The sequence below is a fragment of the Peromyscus maniculatus genome, chromosome 17 (genome assembly GCF_049852395.1).
Source record: "Peromyscus maniculatus bairdii isolate BWxNUB_F1_BW_parent chromosome 17, HU_Pman_BW_mat_3.1, whole genome shotgun sequence".
Taxonomy (NCBI): Eukaryota; Metazoa; Chordata; class Mammalia; order Rodentia; family Cricetidae; genus Peromyscus; species Peromyscus maniculatus.
Window position 1 is genome coordinate 1,565,938 of NC_134868.1, and position 27,972 is coordinate 1,593,909.

Here is a 27,972-nt window from a genome sequence, read left to right on the forward strand (position 1 = left end):
ACCGCGGGGGGCGGGGCCCGGCGCTCCTGGTGGCTCTCGCGAGAACCGCTGCGCAAGGTCTCCTGGGACTTAGAGTGTCTATTCGCAGTGAGTGCGACTGAGGGAGAGTGTGAGGAGAGGCCGACGCCTCTGCATCGCCGCAGCGGAGACGGACACACCTTCGGGGGCTGACGCCGGCGTTTCTGTGGAGGAGACTGTGGACGTCCTGGAAGGGGTTGGACGGGATTGACGGAGGAAGACTACATTTCCCATCAGACCAAGCGCACGCCAACGCAGGCTCCCTCCTCCCGGGTGGCGCCGGAGCATTGTGGGATTGGATGAGTCTCAAGATGGACAACCGGGATGCTGCAGGTAACAGCCCCCGCCTCCCCTCCGGCGCCCTCCTGGGTGCTCGCGACTGCACAGTCCCCTTCACCCTCCTTTCTGTCGCGGACCCGACGCGCGGGCTCCCTGCCTCAGCCCCTCGGCAACCTTCAGTAACGGCGTGTGCAGCGCCCTCGCCTCCCGAGACCCCCGGCTCGGGTTGCTGGCCGCCCCCGCCCGGGGCCGAGAACACCGTGGCTTCCCCAAAGCCCTGGGCGCCGAGTGGGCCCCGCGCGGGCCTCCCCAGTGAACTGCCCTCAGGCCGGCGCCACCCACAGCGGCCACCGGGACTGCCCTGCTGCCTCGCCAGGTCCCTTCCAGGTGGCAGCTGCCTTTGGCTTGGGTCCCGCTTTGTGGGGAAAAAAAAATCTGCGTTTCAGAACTGCACTGGTGCAGCCAGAGCACGATTTCCCACGGCCACCGAGCCCCACTTTGACACGGGGTTAGGTATCCCAATGCCTCTAGGATGGGATGCGTTCGTCCATTCACCATATGCTTCCACGATTCCTGTGTCCCAAGTAACTGGCAGCAAATTTTGCATAGTTCTGGTGACTGAGGTCTGGGTTGGGTCTGCTAATATATTGAAGACCAGGGAAGGCTCTAAATTTTATTTACTTGTTTGTGTTTATTTCTGTGCGTGTGAGTACGCGTGTGTGTTCCCACGGAGGCCAGGGAGAATTTCGGATCCCCTGGAACTGGTGCTGTAGTAAGCCAACTGGATGTTTGCTGGCACCTCAGCTTGGGTCCCCTGCAACAGTAGCAAGCGCTCTTAACCTCTGAGCCATCTCTCCAACTCCATGAAAGGCCTTTCTTGAGCTCAAGATGTTTGAAATGAGTAGATGCCATCTGTGGGAAGGCAGAGGTTTCCCCCTGTAGAGGTTGGACAGGCCTTGGAGTGGACTGGGATTGTCCCTTTGGTGATTGTCATGAATGAAGTGGAGATAATTAGGGAAGCCAGCTCTGATAATGCCTGGGGGGTCAGCTTGCTTTTAACATTTAGAATTTAAGGGCTGTTGAAACATCTCAGTGGTTAAAATGCTTGCTGCTCAATTATGAGGACCAGGCTTCCCATCTCCAGCAAAATCCAGATACGATGTTGTTTGTCTGTAACTACAGCACCGTGAGTTGGAAACAGATGGATTTCTGGGGCTTAGTGGCAACGGTCTAGCTGAAACAGGGAACTCACCTGTGAACTCTTCTGTCCCAAAATATTAGGCAGTCAGGAACAGTGGTGGACCTCTGAATTCCAGACCAGCCAGGGCTACATAAACTGAGACCCTGTCTTTAAATGGCGGGATGGCACATGCTTTTGATCTGCGCTGGGGAGTTAGAGGCAGGAGGCTTGTTTCAAGTGGAAGCCTGTCTGGTCTATAGAGGAAGGAAATAGAGGGCTGGTGAGATGGCTCAGCAGTTAAGAGTGCATGTTGGGCCAGGTGGTGGTGTTACAATGCCATTAGTCCCAGCACTCAGGAGGCAGAGGCAGGTGGATCTCCATGAGTTCAAGGCCAGCCTGGTCTACAGAGGTAGTGCTAGGACAGCCAAGGCTACACAAAACCATCTTGAAAAACTTAAAAAATGCTTGTTCTTGCAGATGACCCCTGTCTGATTCCTGGAATCCATAAGTTGGCTCATAATCCTTCATAACCCTCAGGCACTCAGGTGGTACATATTCATACACATAAAACAAATCTAAAAAAGATCTTTTCTTTTTTTTTTTTTTTTTTTGGCTTTTCGAGACAGGGTTTCTCTGTGTAGCTTTGGAGCCTGTCCTGAACCTCACTCAGTATCTCAGGCTGGCCTCGAACTCACAGAGATCCGCCTGGCTCTGCCTCCCGAGTGCTGGGATTAAAGGCGTGCGCCGCCGCCACCACCGCCCCCCAGCCTTTTTTTTTTTTTTTTTTTTTGAGACAGGATTTCTCTGTGTAGTTCTAGCTCTCCTAGGCTGGCCTTGAACTCAAAAAAAAAATTTTTTTTTTAATTAGGAAAAAAAATGAAATTTTTCCTGAGAACCCTTGGGCTACAACTCTTACTTATTTTTGTTTTGAGACAGCGTCTCTTTACATAGCTGTGGCTGGTCCTGAACTCACAGAACTCTTAAATCCCAGTCCTGGGATTTAAAGGCTGTGCTACTACACCCAGCTACAATCCTACTTTATTGAGGCAAAGTCTGGCTCAGCCCCTGCTTGTGTAGAAAGCGTGTTCCTCCTGCCGTAGCCTCCTGACTTTGGACGGCACTTTTATCTTTGCTCTAACCCTCAGTAATTGTCTTGGTCATCTTTCTGTCTGTGCACTTTCTCTATGTCAGAATGATCACCCTGTCCTCAAGGTCATACTAAAACTAAAAACAAAAACTGGAGTTGGCTGAGGGGACCCACACTTGTTACATAACACTTCGAAGCAGTGGTTCTCAACCCTCCTCATGCTGCGACCCTTTAATACAGTTCCTCATGTTATGGTGACCCCAACTATAAAATTATTATGTTGTTACTTCATAACTATAATTCTGCTACTGTTATGAATCATAATGTAAATATCTGATATGCGGGCTGGAGAGATGTTCTTCCAGAGGACCTGAGTTCAATTCCCAGCACCCACATGGTGACTCACAGCCATCTGTAATAAGATCTGGTGCCCTCTTCTGGCCTGCAGGCATTCATGCAGGCAGAACACTGTATACATAATAAATAAATAAATCTTTAAAAAAAAAATATCTGATATGCAGCCCCTGAAAACGGATTGTTCGGCCACCAAAGGGGTCGTAGCCCACAGGTTGAGAACCATTGCTCTGGGGGCACAGCTAGGGCCGTGTGAGATCTAAGTAAGTAAATGTAAATAAAAGGCCTGCTGAGGGGTGAATCCCTGGGGACCTGAGCTCGATGCCCAGAACTCAGGAAAACCTTACAACACTTCGGGAATCCTAATGCTCCTGTCACCAGAGGAGATAGGAGGCAAAGCTAGGATGCGCCCTGGAGTCTTGCCGGGCACCTAGCCTGGAATGCACAGCTATGAGCATCAAGAGCCTGTGTCTCAAGGTGAAGACAGGAACTAGCACCCCATTTTGTTCTTTGACCATGTGTGGGGCCGTGGAACACACATGCCCATGCGCACACACGTAAGAAATTAAACAAATGAAAAGTTTTGTTGGATCTTGTTACTTGTTCACCAAATACTACCTCATGAATTCCCAAAGCCCTAAAAGTAACAGCTACGACCCTTGCCACACTTGCCTCTGCCCACTCCTTAGTGGTTCCTCTGGCCCCACTGGGTAGGTTTTGTTTTTTGTTTTTTTTATTGTCTTCCCATGGACACTGCATCTAACTGTCTCTGGTTTTGACATCTGCTCCTTCTCTCCTTGATCCCCATTCACGTGGTTCTTCCTGACCCTGGTTCCTGATAAGTTCATTTCCAGCTGAACTGGTTATTTTTAGACTCTCTTACCAGTATAGGCACTGTTCTGTTACCTCTTGTGTTTCTAGCTTAGTTCTTACCATAATTTGAATTAATTTCTTTCCTTTTTCTTTTGGTTTTTTTTGAGACAGAGTTTCTCTGTGAAACAGTCCTGGCTGTCCTGGAACTCACTTTGTAGACCAAGCAGGCCTCGAACTCACTGAGATTCGCCTGCCCCTGCCTTCCAAGTGCTGGAATTAAAGGCATGTGCCAGCATCACCCTGTACCTTTTTTTTTTTTTTTTTTTTAATTAAATTTAATATATTGGGCTGGGGAAATGGCTCAGTGGACAAAGTCCTCCGCTGCCAACCATGATCATCTGAGTTTTCATTCCTGGACTCACATAGTGTAAGTAAAGAACTGGATCATGGCAAGAGGGAATCTCAGCCAGTGAACCAATTTCCAGACTTGAGATAGTTTTCAGATCCAGAACCCCTTGAATGATGGGACAACCAGGTTTCCCTCAGGAAGGGCCTTGGTAAAATACCTAAGAGTTTACCGTTAGTTTTTCTCCCATCCTTCCCCCAGAGGGACCTACAGCTTTTACAAGGGTAACTGTGCACTGGGGGAAAGGGAACAATCAGAACAATCCAATGTCTGTTTGGATTATCCAGGGTCTACTGGTTCTGAATTGACACTGATTCCCAGAGATCCCCCAAAATACTGTGGCCCTCCAGTTAAAGTAGGGGCTTATGAAGGTCAGGTGATTAATCGAGTTTTGGCTGAAGTCTGACTTACGGTAGGTCCAGTGGTAGGTCCAGTGGATCTCTGAACTCATCCTGTGGTTATTTCCCCAGTCCCAGAATGTATAATTGGGGTAGATATACTTAGAAGTTGACAGAATTCCCAATTGGTTCCTGAGAATACTGCATGTTGTCCTTTGTCCAACCTTTCCACATCATCCCCACGCTGCACAGTTAAAAAAGAAACAACACACACACACATATATTGCACACTGTGCAATTGTGAAAAATCACAGGACAACTTTTTTTCCTTGAGACAAGGTCTCAAGTACACCAGGCTGGTCTAGAAGTCATTGTATATAAGAGGATGACCTTGAGCTTCTTTGAATTACGTGTTTTGTGTGAATACCTGGGTGTACTGTATGTATGTGCAACCTTTTGCTTAAAATGTCCACAGAGGCTAAAAGAGGGATCCCCTGGAACTGGAGTTACAAATGTTTGTGAGTCTCCATATGGTTACTGGAACTAAACCTGGGTTTAGCAACCAGTACTCTTAACTGCTAAGCCGTCGTTCCAGCCCCAGTCTTGAACTTCTGTTCTGCTGAGGTCATAGACGTGCACCAGTACACCTGGTTCATGCACTGTGAGAACGGCACCCAAGCATTCATGCTCAGCACACAGTCCACCAACTGAGCTGTGTTCCCAGCCTTGCAGCAGTGTCTTACTGTGTAGGTAAGACTGGCCTTCTGCCTCAGCCTACTACCAACCTTGCAGCTAACTTTTCATGTTAATGTGCCTCTTGCCTTCTCAGTCAGAGGTGAGTCCCACCTGGACAGAATCCTCATAGCTTCTGTTTAGAGCCTAGCACAGTGCTATGTACATGGCAGACATTCTGTAAGCATTTGTTGAAGAACTGAACAAATGACCAGTTGAGTCCTCTGAATATCTGTAGCTGTCTGGCCCATCATTGCTGTTAAGCATACTGATGGAGCGAAGGTGTTTTCTGATCCCCGTCTTTTCCCTCCCCAGGAAAGGCTAATCGGTGGTTTGGGATGGCACAGCCCAAGTCTGGAAAGATGAATATGAACATCCTCCACCAGGAAGAGCTCATCGCTCAGAAGAAGCGAGAGATCGAAGCCAGAATGGAACAGAAGGCCAGGCAGAGTCATGCAGCCAGCCCACAGCCCCCTCATCCTGGGGAGTAAGTGGATTCTGAGGCCTTAGGGCAGCAGAGTCTCAGAGGACAGGACACAGGACGGTGTGACAGTAGAAGTGGGGCTGGTGTGAGAGGCTCCAGTGTGGAGGAGTGCTTACCTGTTCACCCAGAGCTTGGGAGGGAAAGGCAGGAACATCCCCAATTGAGGGTCATTCATGGCTACGTGTTAAGTTCAAGGCCAACCTGGTTTGTATGAGAACTTGTTTCAGAACACAAAAACCCTCTTGATCCTGTGTGCTTGGATTGCAGGCCTCTGTGCCTTGCATTGCTATTGTCACCATAGTCCATTGGAGGAGTGCTCACCTAACCTGTCACCATAGTCCATTGGAGGAGTGCTCACCTAGCCTGTCACCATAGTCCATTGGAGGAGTGCTCACCTAGCCTGTCACCATAGTCCATTGGAGGAGTGCTCACCTAGCCTGTCACCATAGTCCATTGGAGGAGTGCTCCCCTAGCCTGTCACCATAGTCCATTGGAGGAGTGCTCCCCTAGCCTGTCACCATAGTCCATTGGAGGAGTGCTCCCCTAGCCTGTCACCATAGTCCATTGGAGGAGTGCTCCCCTAGCCTGTCACCATAGTCCATTGGTGGAGTGCTCACCTAGCCTGTCACCATAGTCCATTGGTAGAGTGCTCACCTAGCCTGTCACCATAGTCCATTGGAGGAGTGCTCACCTAGCCTGTCACCATAGTCCATTGGTAGAGTGCTCACCTAGCCTGCTTGAGGCCCTGTGGTGCATCTGTGGGGATGGAGAAGAAGAAAATGGAGGGGCAGTGTGTGTATACTGAACATTATGTGCTTTTTGTATTTTAAATTTTAGTTTGTATTTGTGTACGGGTTTGTGCTTGCACATGTATGCACACATGTGGAGGCCAGGGAGCAGCCTTTGGGTATCTTTCCTTAGGAGTTGTTTATATTTTGATTGTCTTTTTTTGTTTGTTTGTTTTTCTTTTTTTTTTTTTGGTTTTTCGAGACAGGGTTTCTCTGCGTAGCTTTGCGCCTTTCCTGGAGCTCACTCACCCAGGCTGGCCTCGAACTCACAGAGATCCGCCTGGCTCTGCCTCCCGAGTGCTGGGATTAAAGGCGTGCACCACCACCACCGGCTTGTTTGTTTTTCAATACAGGATTTCTCTCAGATAAGCCTAAGTGTCACATGGCATTTTTTTTTTTTTTTTTAATTTTTTTTGGAGACAGGGTGTCACTGTGTAATCCAAGCTGGACTAGAACTTGCTGTGTAGACCAGGTTGTCCTTGAACTCACAGAGATCCACCTGCCTTCTAAGTGTTGGGATTAAAGGCATGTACCACCATGCCTGGCCAGATTGTTTTTTGAGAAAGAGCTTCTCACTGTCCTACGTATAACTCACCAGATAGTGGTCAGCAAACCCAAGGGATACTGTGTCTGCACACACCATCTTGCCTGGCCGTTCCCATGTTTCTGGGGTGGAGCTCTAGTCTTCACTTTCATGGCAAGCACTGGCCTGAGCTGTCCCCACTTTTTGAGACAAGGTTTTCTTGCATCGCTTCTGAGTTTGGGGGTCACACAGCCCCAGCAGCTGGGTTTATCTTGTCAGCATTGTTCACTAAGCAACACAGATTGACAATTGATTGCACAGCATCTGGGTGCAGTAGTTACTCGTAACATCTAGAGATCATTAACCGTATATGGAAGAACTCTGTGTCCCATGCAGATGCCACACGATTCCACCTTAGGTGTTGGAGCCGTGTGAGGGCAGTGACAGGGCCTGAGTGTCCTCGAGGGCCTCAGCTCCTAAGCAGCAGAGACTTCTCTGGTGTGTCAGAAAGCTTTGACTTTTGCTTTTGTTTGGTTGCCTTTATTGTTTTGATGTCAAAACCCAGGAGCAGCTAGGGACCTTTTCATTGTTAAACTTAGTAAGAACCTGTGTGCCAACAAGATGGCGCAGTGGGTAAAGGTGCTTGCTGTCAAGCTGTGACCTGAGTTCAATCCCTAGTACCCACATGATGACAGGAGATCCTGCAAGTTGTCTGACCTCCACATGTGCCATGGTACACAGACCTGTACACACTACAATAAATAAGTAAATGTAATTTAATAAATTTTTAATTTCTTTTTAAAAATAATTTATTTCATCATTTTATGTGTGTGAGTGTTTTGCCCTCATGTATGTTTGTGTACCATGTGCATACCTAGTGCCTGAGGTGGTCAGAAGAGGGCATCAGATGTTCCCCTGGAACTGGAGTTACAGGTAGATGTGTGCCACTATGTAGGTGCTGAGAATCAAACCAGGTCCTCTGCAAGAACAGCAGATGTTCTTAACCACTGAGCCAACACTCCAGCCCCCTAAAAATATTTTAAAATCATGTATGTGCATGATAGGAAATCCAAGAAATAGAAGAAGAAACAAAGAAAAGCCAATGTCATTCAACCCTGACATCAGACTTGAGTGCCACTTGAATTTTGGGGTGCTTTTCCAGCAACTAATTGTTACAGTGTTTTTGGTGCTTGGGATAGACTCCTAGGCCTTGCACATGCTAAACACCAGTTCTCTTCATCTGGAGATGGTGGCTCATTATTTCCTTCTGTGCTCAAGCCATCCTGCTGCCCCAGCTGCCCAAGAGGCAGGACTACAAGGTACAGCTGCTGCACCTGCCTAAAACACAGAAAAGGCTTTTTTTTTTTTTTTTTTTTTTTTTTTTTTTTTTTTTTTTTTTGCGCCAGGCAAATGGTTTCTGCCTGCATTCAGGTGACCGAGACAGGGAAACTGCAGGATGTGACACTGTCTCTAAATCAAAGAATGACAAGGAGCAAGCCCTCACAGCACAATATATAGCAGATCCCTTCAGCTCTGGGCATTTGCTGTGGGTGTTCCCTGTGAGCATGTTACCTATGGAAGCTTCTGCCAGATTATGTATATGTGGGTGATACACATTAATGCCAGGTATGGCGACACTTGTACAAATCCCAGTGCTTAGAAGAATGAGGCAAGAGACCTTTGCAAGTTTTCAGCCAGCCTGGGCTATGTAGTGAGTTCTAGGCCAACCAAGCATAGTAAGACACATTTTCAAGGGGGAAAAAAGCCAAACTATTAGGTTTAGTAGCCAATACCTGCAATCCTGACACTTGGAGGTATAGTCAGGAAGATCAGGAGTTATAATAGGCCATTCTTGGCTACATAAGACCCTGTCACAAAAGCAAACAGAATAAAACCACAAAGCTGAACATGGTGGTGCATGCCTTTAATTGCAGAACTCAAGAAGCAAAGGCAGGTGGATCTCTGAATTTGAGGCCAACTTGATCTACAGAGGGAGTTCCAGGATAGCCAGGGGTACATAGAGAGACCCTGTCTCAAAAAACTAACTAAAGTCACAAGGTGCACACACACATCCTGCTCTAGAGATAGCTGTGATACACAGTGAACAATAAGCATCCTGCTCTAGAGATAGCTGTGATACATAGTGAACAATAAGCCAGGTCATAGTTATCCAGTAAGATATGTGCTGTGCAGCAAAAGAGCATGAGCCATATTGATGGGGGCCACTAGGACCACAGGGCTGGAACTCAAGCAGAGGTAGCCCAAGTATGTGCATTGTTATTTTCACCAAGGCAGAGGTACTGTCAGCCTACTCCATGTATGCCTGTTTCCTGCACTTAACCACTGTCTGTAGTGCACATTCTAATGGTCTTAATAAAAGCTCCAAGTCAGTTATCAGGGTGAAAGCTTAAAGATCAGAGAAGCAGAACAGTCAGCCACTGGAAAGACTTCTTACCTCTATCGAATCCTCAGCCTGAAAGGGCTGAGCTCCTGTCTCCTCCTACCTTATATTTCTTTCTCTGCCAGCCATATCATTTCCTGTGTCGACCTCCCTAGTGCTGGGATTAAAGGTGTGTGTGCCACCACTGCCTGGCCCATATGGCTAACTAGTGGCTGGCTTTGCCCTCTGATCTTCAGGCAAGCTTCATTTGTTAGAGCATACACAAAATCACATTTTCCATTTTTTGTGTAAAATTAAAAAAGGTTATAACTAATATAAGAAAAACTATATACAATAAGTACAATAACTATATACAATATATACAGGCAATAATTAGGTCAATAATGTCTAGTCCACTAACATTTGACAAATTCTGAGAAACTACTCCATACCTATCCTATCTTGGTAAGTTCAAAATGTTGAACCTAAATTGTCCCCTGACATCTTTGGGGCTGCAATCTGGCTCTCAGCAGAAGAGCACAAGATGGGTGTAGGGCCAGGAATGTCAGTGCATTAGCCCTGTCCTTGGCTCTCTTCCTCTGCAGTTCACTGTCACCCATGCTTTGGTTCTAGAATTGCCAATGCACATGACTCCTGTATCTCCAACAAGTTTGCCAATGATGGCAGCTTCTTGCAGCAGTTTCTGAAGTTGCAGAAGGCACAGACGAGCACAGGTGAGTGCAACCAGCCCTCCCACCCCAGCCTCTGTCCCCCAGGTTCTCTGGAACATTGGGGGGTGACAGGTCCCACGTTGGACCATTAAGTGCGCTCATTGTTCTCCTGTGGGATGACAAGACAGGCTGCCACCAGAAGGGTTGGGTCCTGCATGTCCCGTAATGGGCCCAGAGGGTTCCCAGTGGGTTGCGGGTGGGCTGTATACTAGCACCAAGCTGGCTTGAGATACCCAAGTTGTGTCAGAAGATGACACATTTAGGCCTGCTTTGGATGGTGCAGGACAGGGAGGCATTCTGGAAGTGACCAAGTCACCTAATGATCAGATGTCGCAAGAGTTTATTGAGTGCCATCTCCAGCCAGTGCTTCCTGCACTTGGCACCATACAGGCCACTGCCCTGCCTTTCTGTCATCTTCCTTCATATAGCCTGTGGGCAGAGAATCCTCATCAACCCTGCTGCCACATGTCTATTTGAAATTTGATGAAACATGCATCCTTGTACCTGAATCCATAGGCTTGATGTCCCATCATTTTTACTTCTGATCTGTTTGTTTTTGTTTTTCGAGACAGGATTTCTCTGTGTAGCTCTGGCTGTCCTGAAACTCGTTCTGTAGATCAGGCAGACCTTGAACTCAGAGATCAGCTTGCCTCTGCCTCCAGAGTGCTGGGATTAAAGAAATAACCCACCACCAGCCTGCCTTCTGATCCTTTTTTTAAAATTGCTGCTAAGAGCACTTGTTGCCCTTGTAGAGGACCAAGGTTCATTTCCCAGCACCACCATGGTGGCCCACAACCACTCGGGTTCCAGAGGATCCAACACTTATCTTGTGAATAACAGGCATGCACATGGTGCATAGATATACATGCAGGCAAAACACTCAAACATATAAAAAATCTAAAAAAAAATAAGTAACAATAACAAAAAAGACAGGGTTTCATGTAGCCCTGGCTGGCCTGGAACTCACTATGAAGCCTAGGTTGGCTTCAGACTCAGAGATCTAACTGCCTCTGCCTCTTGAGTGCTGGGATAAAAGGTGTGCACTGCCTGGCTTTTTTCATTAAGACTTTTTGATTTGATTTTTAATTCATATGTATGTGGGCTTGTATGAGTTCATGTGCATCTTGTGGTTGCAGAAGCCCTTGGCAGCCAGAGGGTCACTGATATGGATGGGTATTGGGAACTGGGCTCAGGTTCTCTTCAGGAGCAGTAAGTGCTCTTAACTGCTGAGCCATCCCTCCAGCCCCTGGTCTTTTTATTTAGTAATAGAAAACATGGGGAAATTGTAGCATGCTCCCTCTGCGTTCCCAATGCCAGGAACCCATTGCTGACGGGACGTGTCTGACAGTCTTGGTCGTCCTGTCCTCAGCAATGAGGCACTGCTTCTGTTTGGTGAGGGGTTCTCTTTAGACCCTGAGGGTACCTACAGATCTCGGCCTGAGTTCAGCTTCTGAAGCATCACATAGCCAGGAACGCGTTTTACACTTAGAAACTGAGGCTTTGGAGAGTAAGGCTAGAGTGTGCAGCGCCTGTGCTGAGTTCACCTGCCTGTTTGTGCTGCCTTGTCATGGGCTTAATTGTACCCATTGTGGGGGGGTTACTGACTGAACCCGGGTTCTCATGCGTGCTCAGAAGAGCCCTGTTTTAGCTTTTCATTTTGAGACAAGACATAGTTGCCCAGGCTGACCTTGAACTCACTATGTATCGCAAACTGGCCTTGAAATCCGCCTTTTGCCACAGTCTCAGGAGTAACTAAGATTACAGGTTTTCAACCCCAGGCCCTGTCCACATGTAGGGTCTTAGGAGAGGGGCCGGTATACCCCAGCACATCTTGGAGCTTGCCCCATTGGGTGGAAATCCAGGCACAAGGAAGCCACACAGCCCAGTTGGAGCTCATTACTGAAACAGGCTTTAAATCTGCCTTTGTCAGAAGAGGACACATTGTTTAAGCCCTTCACCCTCGGGGCCACAGGTTCAGTTTAGGGAGGCTGTGACCTGGAATGTGGAGGCTGGTGTCTCACCTAGGAGCTGACTGCCTTCCATTCTGGGTGTGGTGTGCAGAGGCACATCGAGCAAGAGCTGCCGCCTGCCAAGCCCTGGCATATGCTCTTGTAGCTAGTTACCCTGAAAGTCCTCTCTCCTGTGCCCCAGCCCACTTTCCACGGCCTGGGGGGCGGGGGGGGGGGGGGGGACTTTAGAGGTCTAGGGCGTCTGCAGAACCGTGGCATGCCTGAAGATGACTGTTGCCATGATGACCATGCTTTATGGGTGTGTCCACAGCACTGCCCTCTGCGGATCTCCAGTGTGTGTTTTCTCTTGTCCAACCCAGATCCACCCCCCAGTGCCCCTCCCAGCATGCCAACGCCCAGCACCTTGAAGAGACCCCTCCTACTCAGCAAGCGGACAGGCTTGGGGCTGGGCAGCCCGCTGGGCCCTGTGAAGAACTACTCACATGCCAAGCAGCTGCCCGTTGCACACCGGCCGAGCGTCTTCCAATCCCCTGATGATGATGATGAGGAGGACTATGAGCAATGGCTGGAGATCAAAGGTAAATTGTGGGATGGCCGTGGCTCCTACCCACTGTCATGGCAGCTGTGGTTAGAGCCTGGCACACAGCGCTGTGGCTTGGGTCAGCAACCCACAGGTGCCTAAGTGAAGCTGTGGGGTTTGAGCAGAGGGGCCATCCTGGGAAGTCTTGGAAGAGCCCTGCCAAGGACACCAGCCCCATTCTGAGAACAGTGGCTGCTGTCACAGCCCATCAAAGAAGTTTTCCTGGATAGGGCCTCAGGTCAGCCGAGGCAGGAGCTTCTGTGGCTGTGTCTACATTTTGGGCTAGAAGTTCAGAATGTAAAGATTGGAGGATGTGCTCCCACATGGGGAAGGTGGTCTCTGGTCTCAGGCTGACAGTGGTCATTCTCTTGTAGTGACTCAGCTCCACATCATTCAGAACAAGGCTCTGTGACAGCAAGACCCTGTGGAGAACTAGCTGCATACCTTGTCACCCTGACACAGAGGTCAAAATGATCATTTAGCTATGCCATGGCAGCCTTTTCTGAATGAGGGTCACCAGAGCAGGTTGGAGGCTCTGCTAATGCTCTCAAGGCCTTAGCACCTGGTTCAGGCATCAATTGATGTGGCCTTACATTAGCTTCTCTACACAGAGAGCAGGTGGGGGGAAGATGGAGCTGGAACAAGATCCAGCATAGACTGCCTCAGGACTCCTGGGATCCACCTTAGGTCATATGTACTTTTATCTCCTCTATCCCACTCCTGTGCTTCCTGGTAACCAAGCAACAAGGAGTGTAAGATTAGCTGTGCACTCAGCATCTGTCCTAATGGCCAGCCACCAGATGACAGTGAGCTATTTCCCTTGTGATAGTCATAGGAGGATATGGTCCATACAATGACTAACAGACTCAACCTCAGGACTAGGCCAGGAAGAAATAAAAAAGCAAGTTCCACCTGCCTCAAATAGGCAGCTAATCCACCTGTAAAGAGATATTCTCAGGCTTGGGGGAGTGTGTGTGTGTGTGTGTGTGTCAGTCATTTGGTTTAGTATTTGCCTAGCATATACAGATCCCCTGGGTTTCATTCCCAGCACTGCATAACTAGGGCATGGTGATGCATGTCTGTTATCTCAACACTCAGAAGGTTGAAGCCGGGGGGTGGGGTGTCAGGAATTTAAGACCAACCTTAAACTAGTCCAAGGACAACCTGCAGAAAAAAACAGCTGAGCAGTGGTGGCACACACCTTTAATCCCAGCCCTTGGGAGGCAAAGGCAGAGAGATCATCAGTTTGTGGCCAGCCTGGTCTACAGAGCAAGTTCCAGAACAGCCAGGGCTACACAGAGAAACCCTATGGTGGGGGTAGGGTGAGGGGAGTGGGCACACACACACACACACACACACACACACACACACAACATTGTATCTCTGAGATAGTGATTGAATGATGGAGCATGAGGAAGTGGGTATGCTGGTGCCCAGAAGGCAGGCTGCCAGTATACTTTCCCACCAACACTAACCCAGACCACTTGGAGATTTGGCTGGTTGTGAGTGTATGAGGGTGCAAGAGATTACCGGAGCACTAGGTAATCCATCAGAAACTCCAGGAATCACATCCATTGTGCTTGGGAGGCAGCTTCAACACAATGAACTGAAGTCCACCCGATGTCCAGTTCACAGCGTGTGATGATTTTGAAGGAGAATTGTTAGAGCTGGAAAGATAGCTCAGCCAGGAAAGTGTGTGGTGTCCTCATGGCTCGTAAGCATGGGGGTCCTGAGTTTGATCAAAAAGCTCACATTGAAGAGAAAAGGAAAATGTGGGGTGTGGTGACACGTGCTGTAATCCTAGTGCCAGGCATGTGGAGACAGGTATGGCTCCCTAGCTAGCCAGGTTAGCTCCTGGAGAGACCCTGAATCAGAAATTAAATTTAAAAAAAGAGTTGGGGAGATAGCTCAGGCTTAGTGTACTTGGCAAGTTCCAGGAGAGTCCCTGAATCAGAAATTAAAATTAAAAAAAAAAAAAAAGTTGGGGAGATAGCTCAACAGTTAAGAGCACTTGTTGCTACTCTTTTGGAGGACTCAAGTTTGGTTCCTAGTACCCACCTGGTGGCTCACAACCATTTGTGACAGCCGTGTACATGGTACACAGACATGCACATTGACAAAACACTCAAAATCATAAAACCAGGCAGTGATGATGCATGACTTTAATCCCAGCACTTAGGAGGCAGAGGCAGGCAGATATCTGAATTCAAGGGCCAGTCTGTTCTACAGATCTTTCTAGGACAGCCAGGGCTACACAGAAAAACCCTGTCTCAAAAAACAAACAAGCAAAAAACCCGAACAACAACAAACAAAACCTAAAGTAAGTAAATCTTTTAAATAAAAGAGGAAAGAAAGAAAGAAGAAAGGTGGACAGTTCTGAGGAATTTCACTGGAGGTTATGCCCTAGCCTCGCCTTCACATACATCTGCACCTGCATACGCATACAAGAAATGAAAAGGAGCAGTTGAGGAGCTAGAGAGACCACTCAGCAGTTAAAAGCACAGGCGGCTTTTCCAGAGGACCCGGGTTCAGTTCCCAGCACTCACATGGCAGTTCCAGGGCATCTGGCACCCTCACACAGATCTACAGGTAGGCAAAACACCAATGTTCATAAAATAAAAATAAATCTAAAGGAAAGAAATAAAGGAACAGCTGGGCATGGTGGCACACACCTTTAATCCCAGCACTCAGGAGGCAACAGAGGCAGGTGGATCTCTAAGTTCAAGGCTAGCCTGGTCTACAGATCTTTCCAGGACAGCCAGGGCTACACAGAGAAACCCTGTATCAAAAAACAAAAACAGCTGGGCGGTAGTGGTGCACACCTTTAATCCCAGCACTTGGGAGACAGAACCAGGCAGATCTCTGTGAGTTTGAGGCCAGCTTGGTCTACAGAGCGAGATCCAGGATAGGTACCAAAACTACACAGAGAAATCCTGTCTGGAAAAACAAACAAACAAAAAGCCTTAAAAAAAATTAACACACGTACAGACTAGAGACTGTATATACTTTCCCAGTGGCCTCTTTTAACCTGGAGATGGTTCACTGCCAGCGGCTTGTCTGACTGTAGAGACCAAGCATCCTCCAGAGCCGGGTGCATGGCTGTCAGCAGCCTCCTGCATCTCCTGCTCCTCTCCCCCTGTCGTTGCGGTCTATAGAGAGAGTGTACCTAGTGACTGTTGGGTGTGTGAGTTGGAGCCCCGTACTGACAGCCTCCTTAAAGTTTCACCCCCAGAGGGAGCCGAGACTCGGAGAGTGATAGAGAAGCTGGCCCGTTTTGTGGCAGAAGGAGGCCCTGAGCTAGAGAAAGTAGCTATGGAGGACTACAAGGATAATCCTGCCTTCACGTGAGTACCGGTGGGGCAGTGCCATGCTGCTCACACATGGCTGTGGTCATTGGTCATGCATACAGGCGTGGAAACCTGCCTGGAGCTTGGGATGGAACCCAGAGTCTCTTGTGTGCTAAGCAAGGGCTCTACTACTAAGCCACACCCCAGCTCCAAAGGAGATTATTAGTGTTATTTGGGAGGGAGTGCCGGGGGTAGACTCGGGTCTCACTCTGCTGCTGAGCTACAGCCAGCCTTGGGCACTTTGTAAATGCCCTGCTGAGGGCTCTGCAGTGGGGCCTCAGCTTTGCCCGCCACTGAACCTTGTTTCCCATGTTCCAAATCCCTTTCCAGATTTTTACATGATAAGAATAGCAGGGAATTCCTGTACTACAGAAAGAAGGTAGCTGAGATCAGGAAGGAAGCCCAAAAGCCACAGGCAGCCGCCCAGAAAGGTAAGTGATTGGAGGAGGGCAAGGAGCACTGTGGGATGTGGCAGTCAGAACCTGTGCCCTCATGGGCAGTGGCAGTTACTCTTGGGATGTGTCGGCACACCTGCAGGTCCCCAGGACCAGCTGAATTCTGAGTACCAGGATTGGCTCTAGGACGTGGGACTGTGCCATGTCGGGCTTATGGGGCTGGGGTTTGTCCAGATGCTCATTAGAACATGGGAATGGGCCAAGGGAGCATTCCATTGTCATGTGGACAAGTTCTGGGTTAGCTCTAGCTCCATGTGCGCCCAAGGCAGGTGTGGTACCTGATGCCAAGTAGGTGGACTGGAGACAAACAGCAGGAGGTGGATGGGATGGGTCTGTGGGTCAGGGCTCTGGTAGGCAACAGGAGTCTGATGTGTGGAAACATGTTTGAATCACTGCAGGAGGGTGAGCCCCCCAGTGCCCTGTACTTTCGGGGTGGGGTGGGATTGTATAGTTGTGATATTTCTCTGGTTTTGGTCCCTATAATAATCTGATTCCCGTTTGCCTGTCTCTCTTTGCACTGTTCCTAAGACAAGTCCCGCTCGCCCTTGCGGGGCTCTTTAGCAGGAATTAGGCTGTTGGGTGTGGTGAGTTGAACTCAGTACTGACAGCCTGCTTAAAGTTTCACCCCCAGAGGACGAAGAGGCCAAGAACCTTGCAGAAAAGTTGGCCAGGTTCATAGCAGACGGGGGTCCTGAGGTGGAGACCATCGCCCTACAGAATAACCGCGAGAATCAGGCCTTCAGGTAAGGCTCTGTGTGTGTATGCAGACCGGGGGGGGGGGGGGGGGGTGTTGGCTCATGTCTCCCCGGCTGTTCTCCACCGTGGCTAGGAAGGCAGTATGGAGTCTACAGTGTGTCGGCAGAGGCCCTGCTGTCTGCACTGACCAGGAAGCAGAGAGCACCTGGGTCAGGGGCCAGACTGTGATCCGCAGAGGCCACTGGTGGACTCTTCCTGAAGGCTCCCTCCAGAGTATCACCACTTAAAAGGACCAGGTGTTGAGAACATTAACCTGTGGTGGATAGTTCAAATTCACCTTGGCCATGGCCCATGCAGGTGAAGGTGTAGAACTCCATGTGTAAGGGTTTCTCTTTTTTTCTTTTATGTTTTTTATTTTGAGACAGCCTTGGCTGTTCTGGAACTCACTCTGTAGGTCAGGCTAGCTTGGAACTCAAGAGATCCTCTCGCCTCTGCCTCCTGAGTGCTGGGATTAAAAGCAAATGCCACCACGCCAGGCTAGCCTGGCAGTTTCTGACTCCAGAGCTCATGGATATGTTTCTTGAGTGGTATCTGAGCAGGCACACTGGTCTCTTTCTCCCATGTGTCTAACAGACAATGTAGCCTTTGCCTTGTTCCTGTGACAGATGGCAGTTATTGGATGTGGTCTTGGGATGCCTTTTATGATGAGGGAGCAGCAGAGAACAGAAGCGTCATGGTGTGAGGAGTGGGAACCAAAGAGGGCTGGATCACCAGTGGGCCTGAGGTTTAGACTCTCTGTGCCTTGTGCCCTATGCTCTGGAAGGCAGTGTGCCGTGAGGCTGAAGGGAGCTAGCAGAGTCTAGCCGTGCAGCGAGGACTGCCCTGGGATCCCTGCCCCTCCTCCTGCCTTGCTGTGACAGGTGTATGCAACCTTTATAAAGTATCTACTGAGTGCATTTAAATGAGAGCTCATTGGCTTTCTTTTTCTTTTTCTTTCTTTTTTTTCCCCTGGGTTTTCCAGACAGGGTTACTATGTAACAGCCCTGGCTGTCCAGGGCTTTGTAGACTAGGCTGGCCTTGAACTCATAGAGATTCACTTGCCACCTGCCTCTGCCTCCTGAGTGCTGGGGTTAAAGGTGTGCACCGCCACGCCCGGCAAACTCATGTTCTATTTTCTATGGAGGTCTGTCTGGCACAGGACAACTGGGCAGAGTGATGGGACTTTATTCTGAGGCCCTGCCTCTCAGGAGGTCAAGGTCCAGCCCCATGCAGCTTTTCACCAAGGTATAGTTGACTTGGGTGGCCCTGAACCTCCTGCCTGGCTCTTTGTCCGCCTGAAGGATCTGGCAGTAGATGCCTAGCCTCAGGATAACTGTCATTGACACTGGGTGCGTACCTGGGATGTGGAGTGGCTGACAGGAGACTATTCCCACTCCCATCCCTGTGACTCCCCAGACTGGGGAACGAATGGGGCATTTGTTGTCCAGTGCCCACAAGACATGTGAGTTTGAATGAAATGGATAGTTGAGTCTCACTTGCTGGGTTAGCTTTGTTTCTAGCTGCCATGGAAAAGTTTCTGAGCAAAGCAGCTGAGGGGAGAAGGCTTATTTTGGCTCTCAGTTCCAGGTTCCAGTCTTTCCTGGGGAGAGGTGGCAGTAACTTACAGCAGCTAGTCACAGCCACAGTCAAAAGCTCGAAGAATAAATGCATGCTTGCCAGTGTTCAGCCCAAGACCCTAACACAGTAGGCAGCTCTTCCCACCCCAGTTACCATAGTCAAGATAACCCTTCCTAAGCATGCCCACAGGCCAACCTGATCCAGACATTCCCTCATGAGACTCTCTTCCCAAATGACTCTAGGTTGTGTCCAGTTGATAATGAAAACTAATCATCACATTTGATTAAATGTCAGGTAGCCATGAAGCCCAAGCTGGCCAGGTAGACAGGTGGCACCTCCTTGCATTCCTGTCTTAGAGGGTGTGCCCATTACTCCCTAATGTGGCCAGATACCTTGTGCACCCTGTAGCCTGGTTAAAAACTTTATAGCCTAAGGGTTGGTATGCCTTTAAGCTGAGAACTTTGGAGGCAGAGGCAGGCAGATCTCTGTGAGTTCAAGGCCAGCCTGATCTAGAGAGTTCCAGGATGGCCAGGCTACACAGAGAAACCCTGTCTTCAAAAACAAACAAAAAAAATTTTTTTCAAGTTAGATCTGGTGGTGCAAGCCTTTGTTTCCAGCACTAAGGAGAGCAGAGGCAGGTGAGTCTGTGAGTTTAAGGCCAGCTAGCCAGGGCTACATAGTGAGGCCCTATCTCAAACAAACAACAGGGAAAGACCCCTTTGTAGCTATGTGTCAGGCATGTTCCTTTGGCAAGCCAACACATTGCTAAGCTGTGCCCCAGAAAGCATGTCAGATGTGTCATCCGAAATTAGGATACAGCAGTAGCAACAAACCAGATTCAGGAAGCTGAGGCAGGAGGATTAGCAAGGCTCTACCTTGTAAAACAGAAATGTTAATCACAGATCTAACATCCAGCCTCAGGGACTAATGTCGGCACAGTTGCTGGAAGGCAGCCGGCCTCGTGCTGTGTGAGCCACGTCCTGGCATGCTCAGTTCATTTTTATTTTCTGGTGTGTTTGTTTTTTGTTTGTTTCTTTGTTTTGTCTTCCAAGACAGGGTTTCTCTATAGCTTTGGAGCCTGTTCCGGAATTCACTCTGTAGACTAGGCTGGCCTCAGACTCACAGAGATCTGCCAGCCTCTGCCTCCTGGCTTTTTTCTTTTCCTTCCTTCCTTCCTTCCTTCCTTCCTTCCTTCCTTCCTTCCTTCCTTCCTTCCTTCCTTCCTTCCTTCTTTCTTTCTTTTTTTTTTTTTTTTTTTTTTAAAAACAAGGTTTCTCTGTGTAGCCCTGGCTGGAGTGGAACTTGCTCTGTAGCCCAGGCTGGTCTCAAACTCATAGAGGTCCACCTGCCTCTGCCTCCTTAGTACTGGGACTAAAGGCATGAGCCACCACACCCAGATCAGATGCTGAGTTCTTAGGGGCAAGGAAACTAAGGAAAGATGTTTGTTTGAGGAGCATGTCCCATATTTTGAAATAGTGTCTTTGTTCAGTTCTAGATGCTGTCAGTGTTCCTTAGGCTTGGTAGATTGTAGAGAAAAAGGAGGTTTGCTTGGTTCTTCATTCTTCAGTCCATGGTGTGAACAAAAGCCGAAGAGGATGGGGGTTGCTTACTTTGGGGTTTGGTTTGGTTTGGTGTTTGGTTTTGTTCTTTGAGACAGGGTTTCTCTGTGTGGCCCTGACTGTCTTGGAAATCGCTCTGCAGACCAGGCTGGCCTCAAACTTACAGAGACCCACCTGCCTCTGCTTCCTGAATGCTGGGATTAAAGGCATACGCCACTACAGCCTGTCAGGTTTTTGTTTGTTTTGTTTTGATGTGTATGTGTGTTTTGCATATATGGATGACAGTGTACCACTTGCATGCCTAGTGCCTGCAGAGCCTTAAGAGGGTGTTTTGTCTCCTGGGCCTGGAGTTATAACAGTTGTGATGCATGTGTGTTCTGGGAACTGAATCCAAGTCCTCTGGAAGAGCAACCACTGCTCTTAATGGCTGAGCCATCTTTCTAGCCCAAAGTTAAGGGGTGTGCATTTTGTACTGCTTTCCATTTTTATTTAAGGGCAGGCTCCTCTGCCTTTGTCTCCCAGGCTGGCCTTGAACTCTCCATCTTCCTGTCTCAGCCTCTCAAGTACTTGGATCCTAGGGGTGTGGAGGGAGGGGGGCAGGAGACTCTGCAGCTCTGTCTTGTCTAGAACCACTGACTTTAGACTTAGAAATCCTTCTACATTTGCCTCCCAAGTACAAGGATTAAAGGCCAGAGCTTTGTCTCTTAAAAAAAAAAAATCTGTTTTTGAATTGTATGTGGGTTTTTCCTGCATGTGTTCATATGATGAAGGTCAGAAGAGGATGTCAGATCCCATGGAACTAGAGTTACAGACAGTTGTCAGCTGCCATGTGCTTGCTGGGAACTGAACCCCCTAGTCTTGCTTAAGAGAAACTAGTGCTCTTATTCCCTGAGCCATCTCTCTAGCCCCCTTGTCTCTTTTACTAATGGCCTATACGTGGTCATGCTTATACTATGACCCAGGAAGACAAAGGAGACACCATTTTCTGGTTTTCCTGGTCTGCCCTCCCCAGGTGGCAGGTGTTAGCAAACTTCTTCCAGCTGTCTCCTAGGGCTCATGTGGACACACAGACTGAATCTATGGAGCTTTGTGGGAGGTTCTTGCTCATGCAAAAGGAAGCCTCATATCTGCTCCTGTGTCCTCTGGTGCACCACCAAACATTTTCAAGCCACATGGTGAAACTATTCAAAGGCATGCTTCCTCAGTGCCGTGTGTGCAGACTACAGTCCTTCCCTGAACAGCACAGGGCAGCTCCACTGCCATTGTTTAAGGCATTTTCAGTCACTTGCTGCTGATCTCTGCCCTGAAGAGTGTGTGTGTATAGGCTCTGTGCAAATCTACAACGTTTATAGGAGAGGTTGAGCATCTGAGCACTGTAGTGGACGGCTGTTTGAGCCGTGCCCTGAAGCACTGCCCTTAGTAACACTGCTATGACCTTGAGGTACATGCCCCTGGGGCATGGCTGCTGGGGCAGGAGATGCACACACAGCTACACAGCACTCTCCATTTATTCCATTTTTTTCTCCGTTTATTCCATTTTCCATTTATTCCATTCTTTGTTTATTCCATTTTTTTTCCTTTTCTTTCTGTCTTTTTTTTTTTTTTTTTTCCTTGAGACAGGGTTTCTCTGTGTAGTTTTGGAGCCTATCCTGGAACTCACTCTGTAGACCAGGCTGGCCTCTAATTCACAGAGATCCTCCTGCCTCTGCCTCCTTCATCAAATCCTACTGGCATGAAGTACTGAGGGATGTCTTTATGCTGTGAATATATGTTGTTCCTATTGGTTAATAAGTAAGCTGCTTTGACCTATGACAAGACAGCTTAGAGGCAGGTGAGAACTCCAAGGAGAGAGACAGGAAAGAGAAGGTGGAGTTGGGGAGATGCCAGACTGCCATCCTGAGAGCAGCATGTAATGGGATGCAGGTGAAGCCACGGAACATGTGGTGATACATAGATGAATAGTTAGGAGTTGAGTTAAACTGTAAGAGCTAGCTAGCAAGAAGCCTGCCATAGGACATACAGTTGATAATTAATATTAAGCCTCTGAATGATTATTTTATAAATGACTGAGGGACCTCAGGGCTGGGCGGGACCTGAGAAAACAGAGCACAGAGAGTTAGGTACCAACAGGCTTCAGACAGCCCCTGGGGTACCAAGACCACAGCTCTTTTGTGGGGTACAGCTATGCTGGGACCAGCTCCAGATTCATGGGCACAAGTCCACATCTTGAATCCTCAGTCTTCAATCCAGGACCAAGTCCCCTGTACTGTGTGTACGTATAGCTAAGTCTTTTTTGGTATTTGCCACATAAAACTGGGAACACTGGGCCAAGTCACTCCATTCTGCCCTGTCAGAGAAGCAGGCAGTGGAGAAGAGCTGAGGTCTTTGTTGTCTCTGTCCCCTGCATTCCCATCTGCCTACAGCTCTTAGGGAATGAGTGCTTCTGCTCCCAAGCCACTTATTTACCTTCAAGGTGGGACTGAAACCCAGCACATGGAGGTGCAGTGGAGATGTGGCTGGAATTGAAGGAGGGGTATCCAAGGTCTCCCAACAGCTCAGAATTTTCTGATGTAAGGTCATTACTGGGTGGGGAGGTTCTGAGGGTGCCTGTCACATCCCAGTAGGAGCCTCTGACTGAAGGGGCCTTGATACAGGCTTGCAATATACTGCCTCTGACTGAGGTATGACTGGACAGTGACTCCAGCAACCCTGAGTGCATACAGCCTGCTCTGCTCTAACGCCAGTAAGCAGGACCAGGTCTCAACCCAGCTATGTTGTCCCCCACTTTTCTTTGCAGTTTTCTCTATGATCCCAACAGCCAAGGGTACAGATACTACCGGCAGAAGCTGGAGGAGTTTCGGAAAGCCAAGGCAGGCTCCACAGGCTCCTTCCCTGCTCCTGCTCCCAACCCCAGCCTGCGGCGCAAGTCAGCCCCTGAAACCTTGTCAGGGGCTGTGCCCCCCATCACTGCCTGCCCCACTCCAGTGGCCCCAGCACCTGCTGTCAACCCCACTCCGTCCATCCCTGGAAAGCCCACCACCACGGCCACTGTGAAGAGGAAGCGGAAGAGTCGATGGGGGCCTGAAGAGGACAAAGTGGAACTGCCACCTGCCGAACTGGCACAGAGGGACATAGATGCCTCACCTTCACCTCTCTCAGGTGGGCTACCCTGACTTGTTGGTCCTAGAGGTGTTTCAGATCATGGGCCACCATTTCACTTCCTCCTGTGGCTGGATACTCTGGGCTACTTGTGTATAGGCACCCATGCAACCAGAACTAGCCCTGAGTCTCAGGGATTGGGTCCAGGACCCATACAAACACCAACGCCTGCGGCTAAATTTGATGCCTCTTTTTTTTTTTTTTTTTTTTTTTTTTTTTTTTTTTTAAGACAGTTTCTCTGTGTTACAGCTCTGGCTGTCCTGGATCTTGCTCTGTAGACCAGGCTGGCCTTGAACTCACAGAGATCCTCCTGGCTCTGCCTCCTGAGCACTGGGATTGAAGGTGTGCGCCACTGCAGCCTGGCAGTGTCTCTTTTGTACAGTGAGCTTAGTGGCATAGCTCTGTCATCCTAGCACTCAGAAAGCTACTTCAGGGCAGTTGCAAGTTCCAGGCCAGCCCTGTCTCTGTTGTTGTTGTTGTTTTGTTTTTTGTTGTCGGGGGTTTTTTTTGTTTGTTGTTTGGTTGGTTGGTTTTTTTTTTTTTTTTTTTTTGGTTTTTCGAGACAGGGTTTCTCTGTGTAGTTTTGATGCCTGTCCTAGATCTTGCTCTGTAGACCAGGCTGGCCTCGAACTCACAGAGATCCACCTGCCTCTGCCTCCCGAGTGCTGGGCTTAAAGGCATGCACCACCACCACCCGGCCAGCCCTGTCTCAAAACGTACATGTATACATAAATACATACATATCTATCCTGGTAGGTATGAAACAGTCTCATTGTGTTTTTTGGTTTAGTGTTTTTGAGATAGTCTCATGTAACTGAGGATAACCAGACCCTGATCCTCTACCTTCTAGATGCTAGGCAAAGTGTAGTCAATAGTTCCTTACTCCAGGGCTGTGTATGGTGGGCGAGGAAATAGGATTAAGGGCTAAAAAGGGCTGGGCATGGTAGCACATAGTTTAATCCCACCATTCAGGAGGCAGAGACCGGTGAATCTCTGAGTTTGAGGCCAGTTTGGTCTTCATTGTGGGATCCAGGCTATCGAGGTCTACATAGTGCAGGTACCTCCCCAACAAAAACAACAACAAAAAACTTTATAGAGAACTTAAGAAGCTAATGATGATAAATTATATTTTTTCTGTTTTGTTTTGTTTTGTTTTGTCCCAAGACAGGGTTTCTCTGTGTAGCCCTGGCTGTCCTGGATCTCACTCTGCAGACCAGGCTGGTCTCAAACTCACAGAGATCCACCTGCCTCTGCCTCTTGAGTGCTGGGATTAAAGGCGTCCTTTGCCACCACTACTGGGCTGATACATATGTTTTTGGATGCTGAGTGTCAAACCCAGGGCCTTAAGCATGCTGGGCAGCCTCTGCACTACAGCCCCAGCCCTCCTGAGTTCTGAGATGACAGGTGTGAACCACCATGACTAGCTTCCATTCTTTTGTTTTTACAAATTTGTTTATTTTATGTGCTTGGGTGTTTATCTGCATGTATATCTGTATACTACATGTATGTGGTGCCCACAGAGACCAGAAGAAGGTATTGGGTCCCCTGGGACTACAGTTAGAGGTGTGGGTGCTAGGAATTGAGCCCAGGTCCTGGAAGAGCAACCAGTGCTCTTAACCGCTGAGCCATCTTTCCAGCTCTTCATTCTTTTTGAGCCGGTCTCGTATAACCAAGTTAGTCTCATATTTTTCCTATGTGACCAAGACTGACTGAACTGATCCTCCTGCCTCTGCCTCCCAGTGCTGGTATGATGTGTTTGCCACTGTGGCTGGAGTGGGTTTCTGTCTGTCAGACTTCTGATAGCAAGTCTGACCTCACTCTGGGTTTCTCTGTGTAGTCCTGACTGTCCTGGAACTCACTCTGTAGACCAGGCTGGCCTCAAACTCCACCTGCTTCTCAAGTTCTGGGGTTAAAGGTATGCACCACCACTTCTTTCTTAACTAATCACTCTGGTTAGGACCTGTGTACCATGTGGCATAAGAAAAGGTAGAAGCAGGCATCTTATCTTCTTCGTCAGTTTTCCAACAAAGCCTTGAACTCAGAGATTTGAGTGCTGGGATTAAAGGTGTGCACCACCAAGTGTGTGTCATGGCAGGAATGTGAACGCTGTAGGATAACCCAATGGAGTCGGCACTCTTCTTCCATCATGTGTGTCCTGGAGTTGGAACTTGGGTCATCACCTTAGTGACAGATTCCTTCACCCATTGATCCATCTCCAGCATGTGTTAGGAGGTTCTTGGTGGGTGCATTTATAATTGTCCCTTCCTCTGTGAGGAGTGTTTCCTCACATGTCTCTTGACCTTTATGTACTTAGCAGGTCTCACCCAGAGCTCTAGCACCATTATCAGGGCTCTCAGTTACTCTCCTGGGCATATCTGTTTCCACCCTGTCTGTGTCCATGGTTTGCAGTCAGCCTCTACTCAGGGTCACACGGATGGTACTATTTTCTGTCCTAGACTTTGAAGCACATGGCTTATGCTTTTGTTATAGAAAGTTAAGGAAATGCAAGATGGGAAGCTACCATAGCCACCACTGTGATTGTACAATCACCTCTGACCTTTCCTCCTCACAGGAGTTTGAGGGACAGCCGAATGTCTCTCATTTCTTGCCACAAGCCCACATGGGTGTGGGGTGATCTTCTGTCATGGAGTTGACAGTGGCTGAGGAACTTCTGCCACCTGGCTCCTTCTCCTACCCACTGCCACTCTGTACCCCAGTCACTCACATTAGCAGGACGATGGCCCCGTCTTAGTTAGGGTTACTATGCTGTGGTGAAGCACCATGACCAAAAGTAACTTGGGGAGGAAAGGGTTCACTTGGCATATGATTCCTCCTGTTCCTCACGGAAGAAAGTCAGGACGGGGACTCACTCACATAGGGCAGGCACCTCCAGGCGGGAGCCGGGGCAGAGGCTATGGAGGGGGTGCTGCTGCTTGCTGGCTTGCTCACCTGCTTTCTTCTTTGTTTCTTTGTTTCTTTGTTTCTTTGTTTCTTTCTTTCTTTCTTTCTTTCTTTCTTTCTCTCTCTCTCTCTCTCTCTCTCTCTCTCTCTCTTTCTTTTCTTTCTTTCTTTCTTTCCTTCCTTTTTTGGAGACAGGATCTCTCTGTGTAGTTAGTCCTGGCTATCCTAGGACTCACTCTGTAGACCAGGCTGGCCTCATCTCAGATCTACCTGCCTCTGCCTCCCAAGTGCTGGGATTAAAAATGTGCGCCGCCACTGCCCAGCTACAGCCTGATTTTCTTAGTTGAGGTTCCCTCCCCTCAGCCAGCACAGCCCACAGGAAAGGCTGCTTTCCTGGTTCCTGTGGGTGGGCATTCTGTCTAGCTCTGAGGGCCAGTCCCCAGACCCAGGGCCTTCAGTTCTTAGGTTTGCATGTACTTGTGTGTTGCTGAGGGTGAAACTCGGGACTTCATTTATATTCATCAAACACTGCCCCCTGAGCCACATCTATCCCTGGTAGCCAGTTCTAAAGGGCAATACCCCAGCCCTGATGACTTTTTGTTTTGTTTTTCAAGACAGGGTTTCTCTGTGTAACAGCCCTGGCTGGCCTGGAACTCACTTTGTAGACCAGGCTGGCCTCAAATTCTCAGAGATCCGCCTGTGTCTGCCTTTCGAGTGCTGGGATTAAAGGCGATCGCCGCCGCCACGACCACTACCCCACCCGGCACCTTGATGACTTTGGTGGACTCAGCCCTTTCCATCTTCTAGAGGAATCTGTGCATAGGGACGTGGTTTCCCTTCCGAGAGGTGTTTGATGGCTTCTGTCAACCATACAGGCTGTCACATCACCTTCACAGGGTCAGTGCAGCTGTCAGGGGCTTTGAGGATAGCTAGCTGTCTCCCCCAAGGGAGCTGGGAGAGCCATGCGGCAGAGACTGATGTCAGACCCAACCCAGTGGGCATCTACATGAGGGAGCATATGTATGGCTCACGGACATGCACAGAGCTCAGCTCCTTTCTGTTCCTTTGCCAGGCCCCTGCCCTGTCAACCGTTAACTGTGGTATTGAGTGAGGACTCGGACCAGGTTTTTGTCCTGGGTTATGGAACCCTCTCTGATCCCTGGTGTCAACATTTGTGCCTAAGGGACTGTGGAACCTTCCTGGAGCGGATCTCTTCCTAAAGAGGAGAACAACCAGTGCAATGGCAGCCTCCACCACAGTGGGGCCTCTCCAGGCCGACATCTAGGACAAGGGGCCTGTTCTGTGAACCCTGCCTGGGGCTTTGTGGGCAGAGTTGACACCAGGTACCTGAAACCCTGGCACAAGATTGCCACTTTCTTACTGTCCTGTCGTCTGTTTTCTGTCTCTAGTTCAGGATCTCAAGGGGCTTGGTTACGAGAAGGGGAAACCTGTGGGCCTGGTGGGTGTCACAGAGCTGTCTGATGCACAGAAGAAGCAGCTGAAGGAGCAGCAGGAGGTAAGGCCACAAGTGGGGGGCTCAGCTCTGCCCCCTGGTAAAGTGCCACTTGTGTATCC

General features: G+C 49.0%; 1 protein-coding gene across 1 annotated transcript in view; it reads left to right on the forward strand.

The window, feature by feature from the left end:
• Window positions 1-47: 47 nt before the first annotated feature.
• Window positions 48-27,972, forward strand: part of Sugp1 (SURP and G-patch domain containing 1) — a 30,981-nt gene continuing 3,056 nt past the window's right edge. The window contains exons 1-9 of the mRNA XM_006995477.4: window positions 48-351; window positions 5,523-5,694; window positions 10,016-10,116; window positions 12,443-12,661; window positions 15,884-16,007; window positions 16,341-16,441; window positions 17,085-17,208; window positions 23,135-23,496; window positions 27,807-27,913. Of these exons, the coding sequence (XP_006995539.1) occupies window positions 318-351; window positions 5,523-5,694; window positions 10,016-10,116; window positions 12,443-12,661; window positions 15,884-16,007; window positions 16,341-16,441; window positions 17,085-17,208; window positions 23,135-23,496; window positions 27,807-27,913 (1,344 nt within the window). The 5' untranslated portion in view covers window positions 48-317. The remainder of the gene's footprint in view (window positions 352-5,522; window positions 5,695-10,015; window positions 10,117-12,442; window positions 12,662-15,883; window positions 16,008-16,340; window positions 16,442-17,084; window positions 17,209-23,134; window positions 23,497-27,806; window positions 27,914-27,972) is intronic.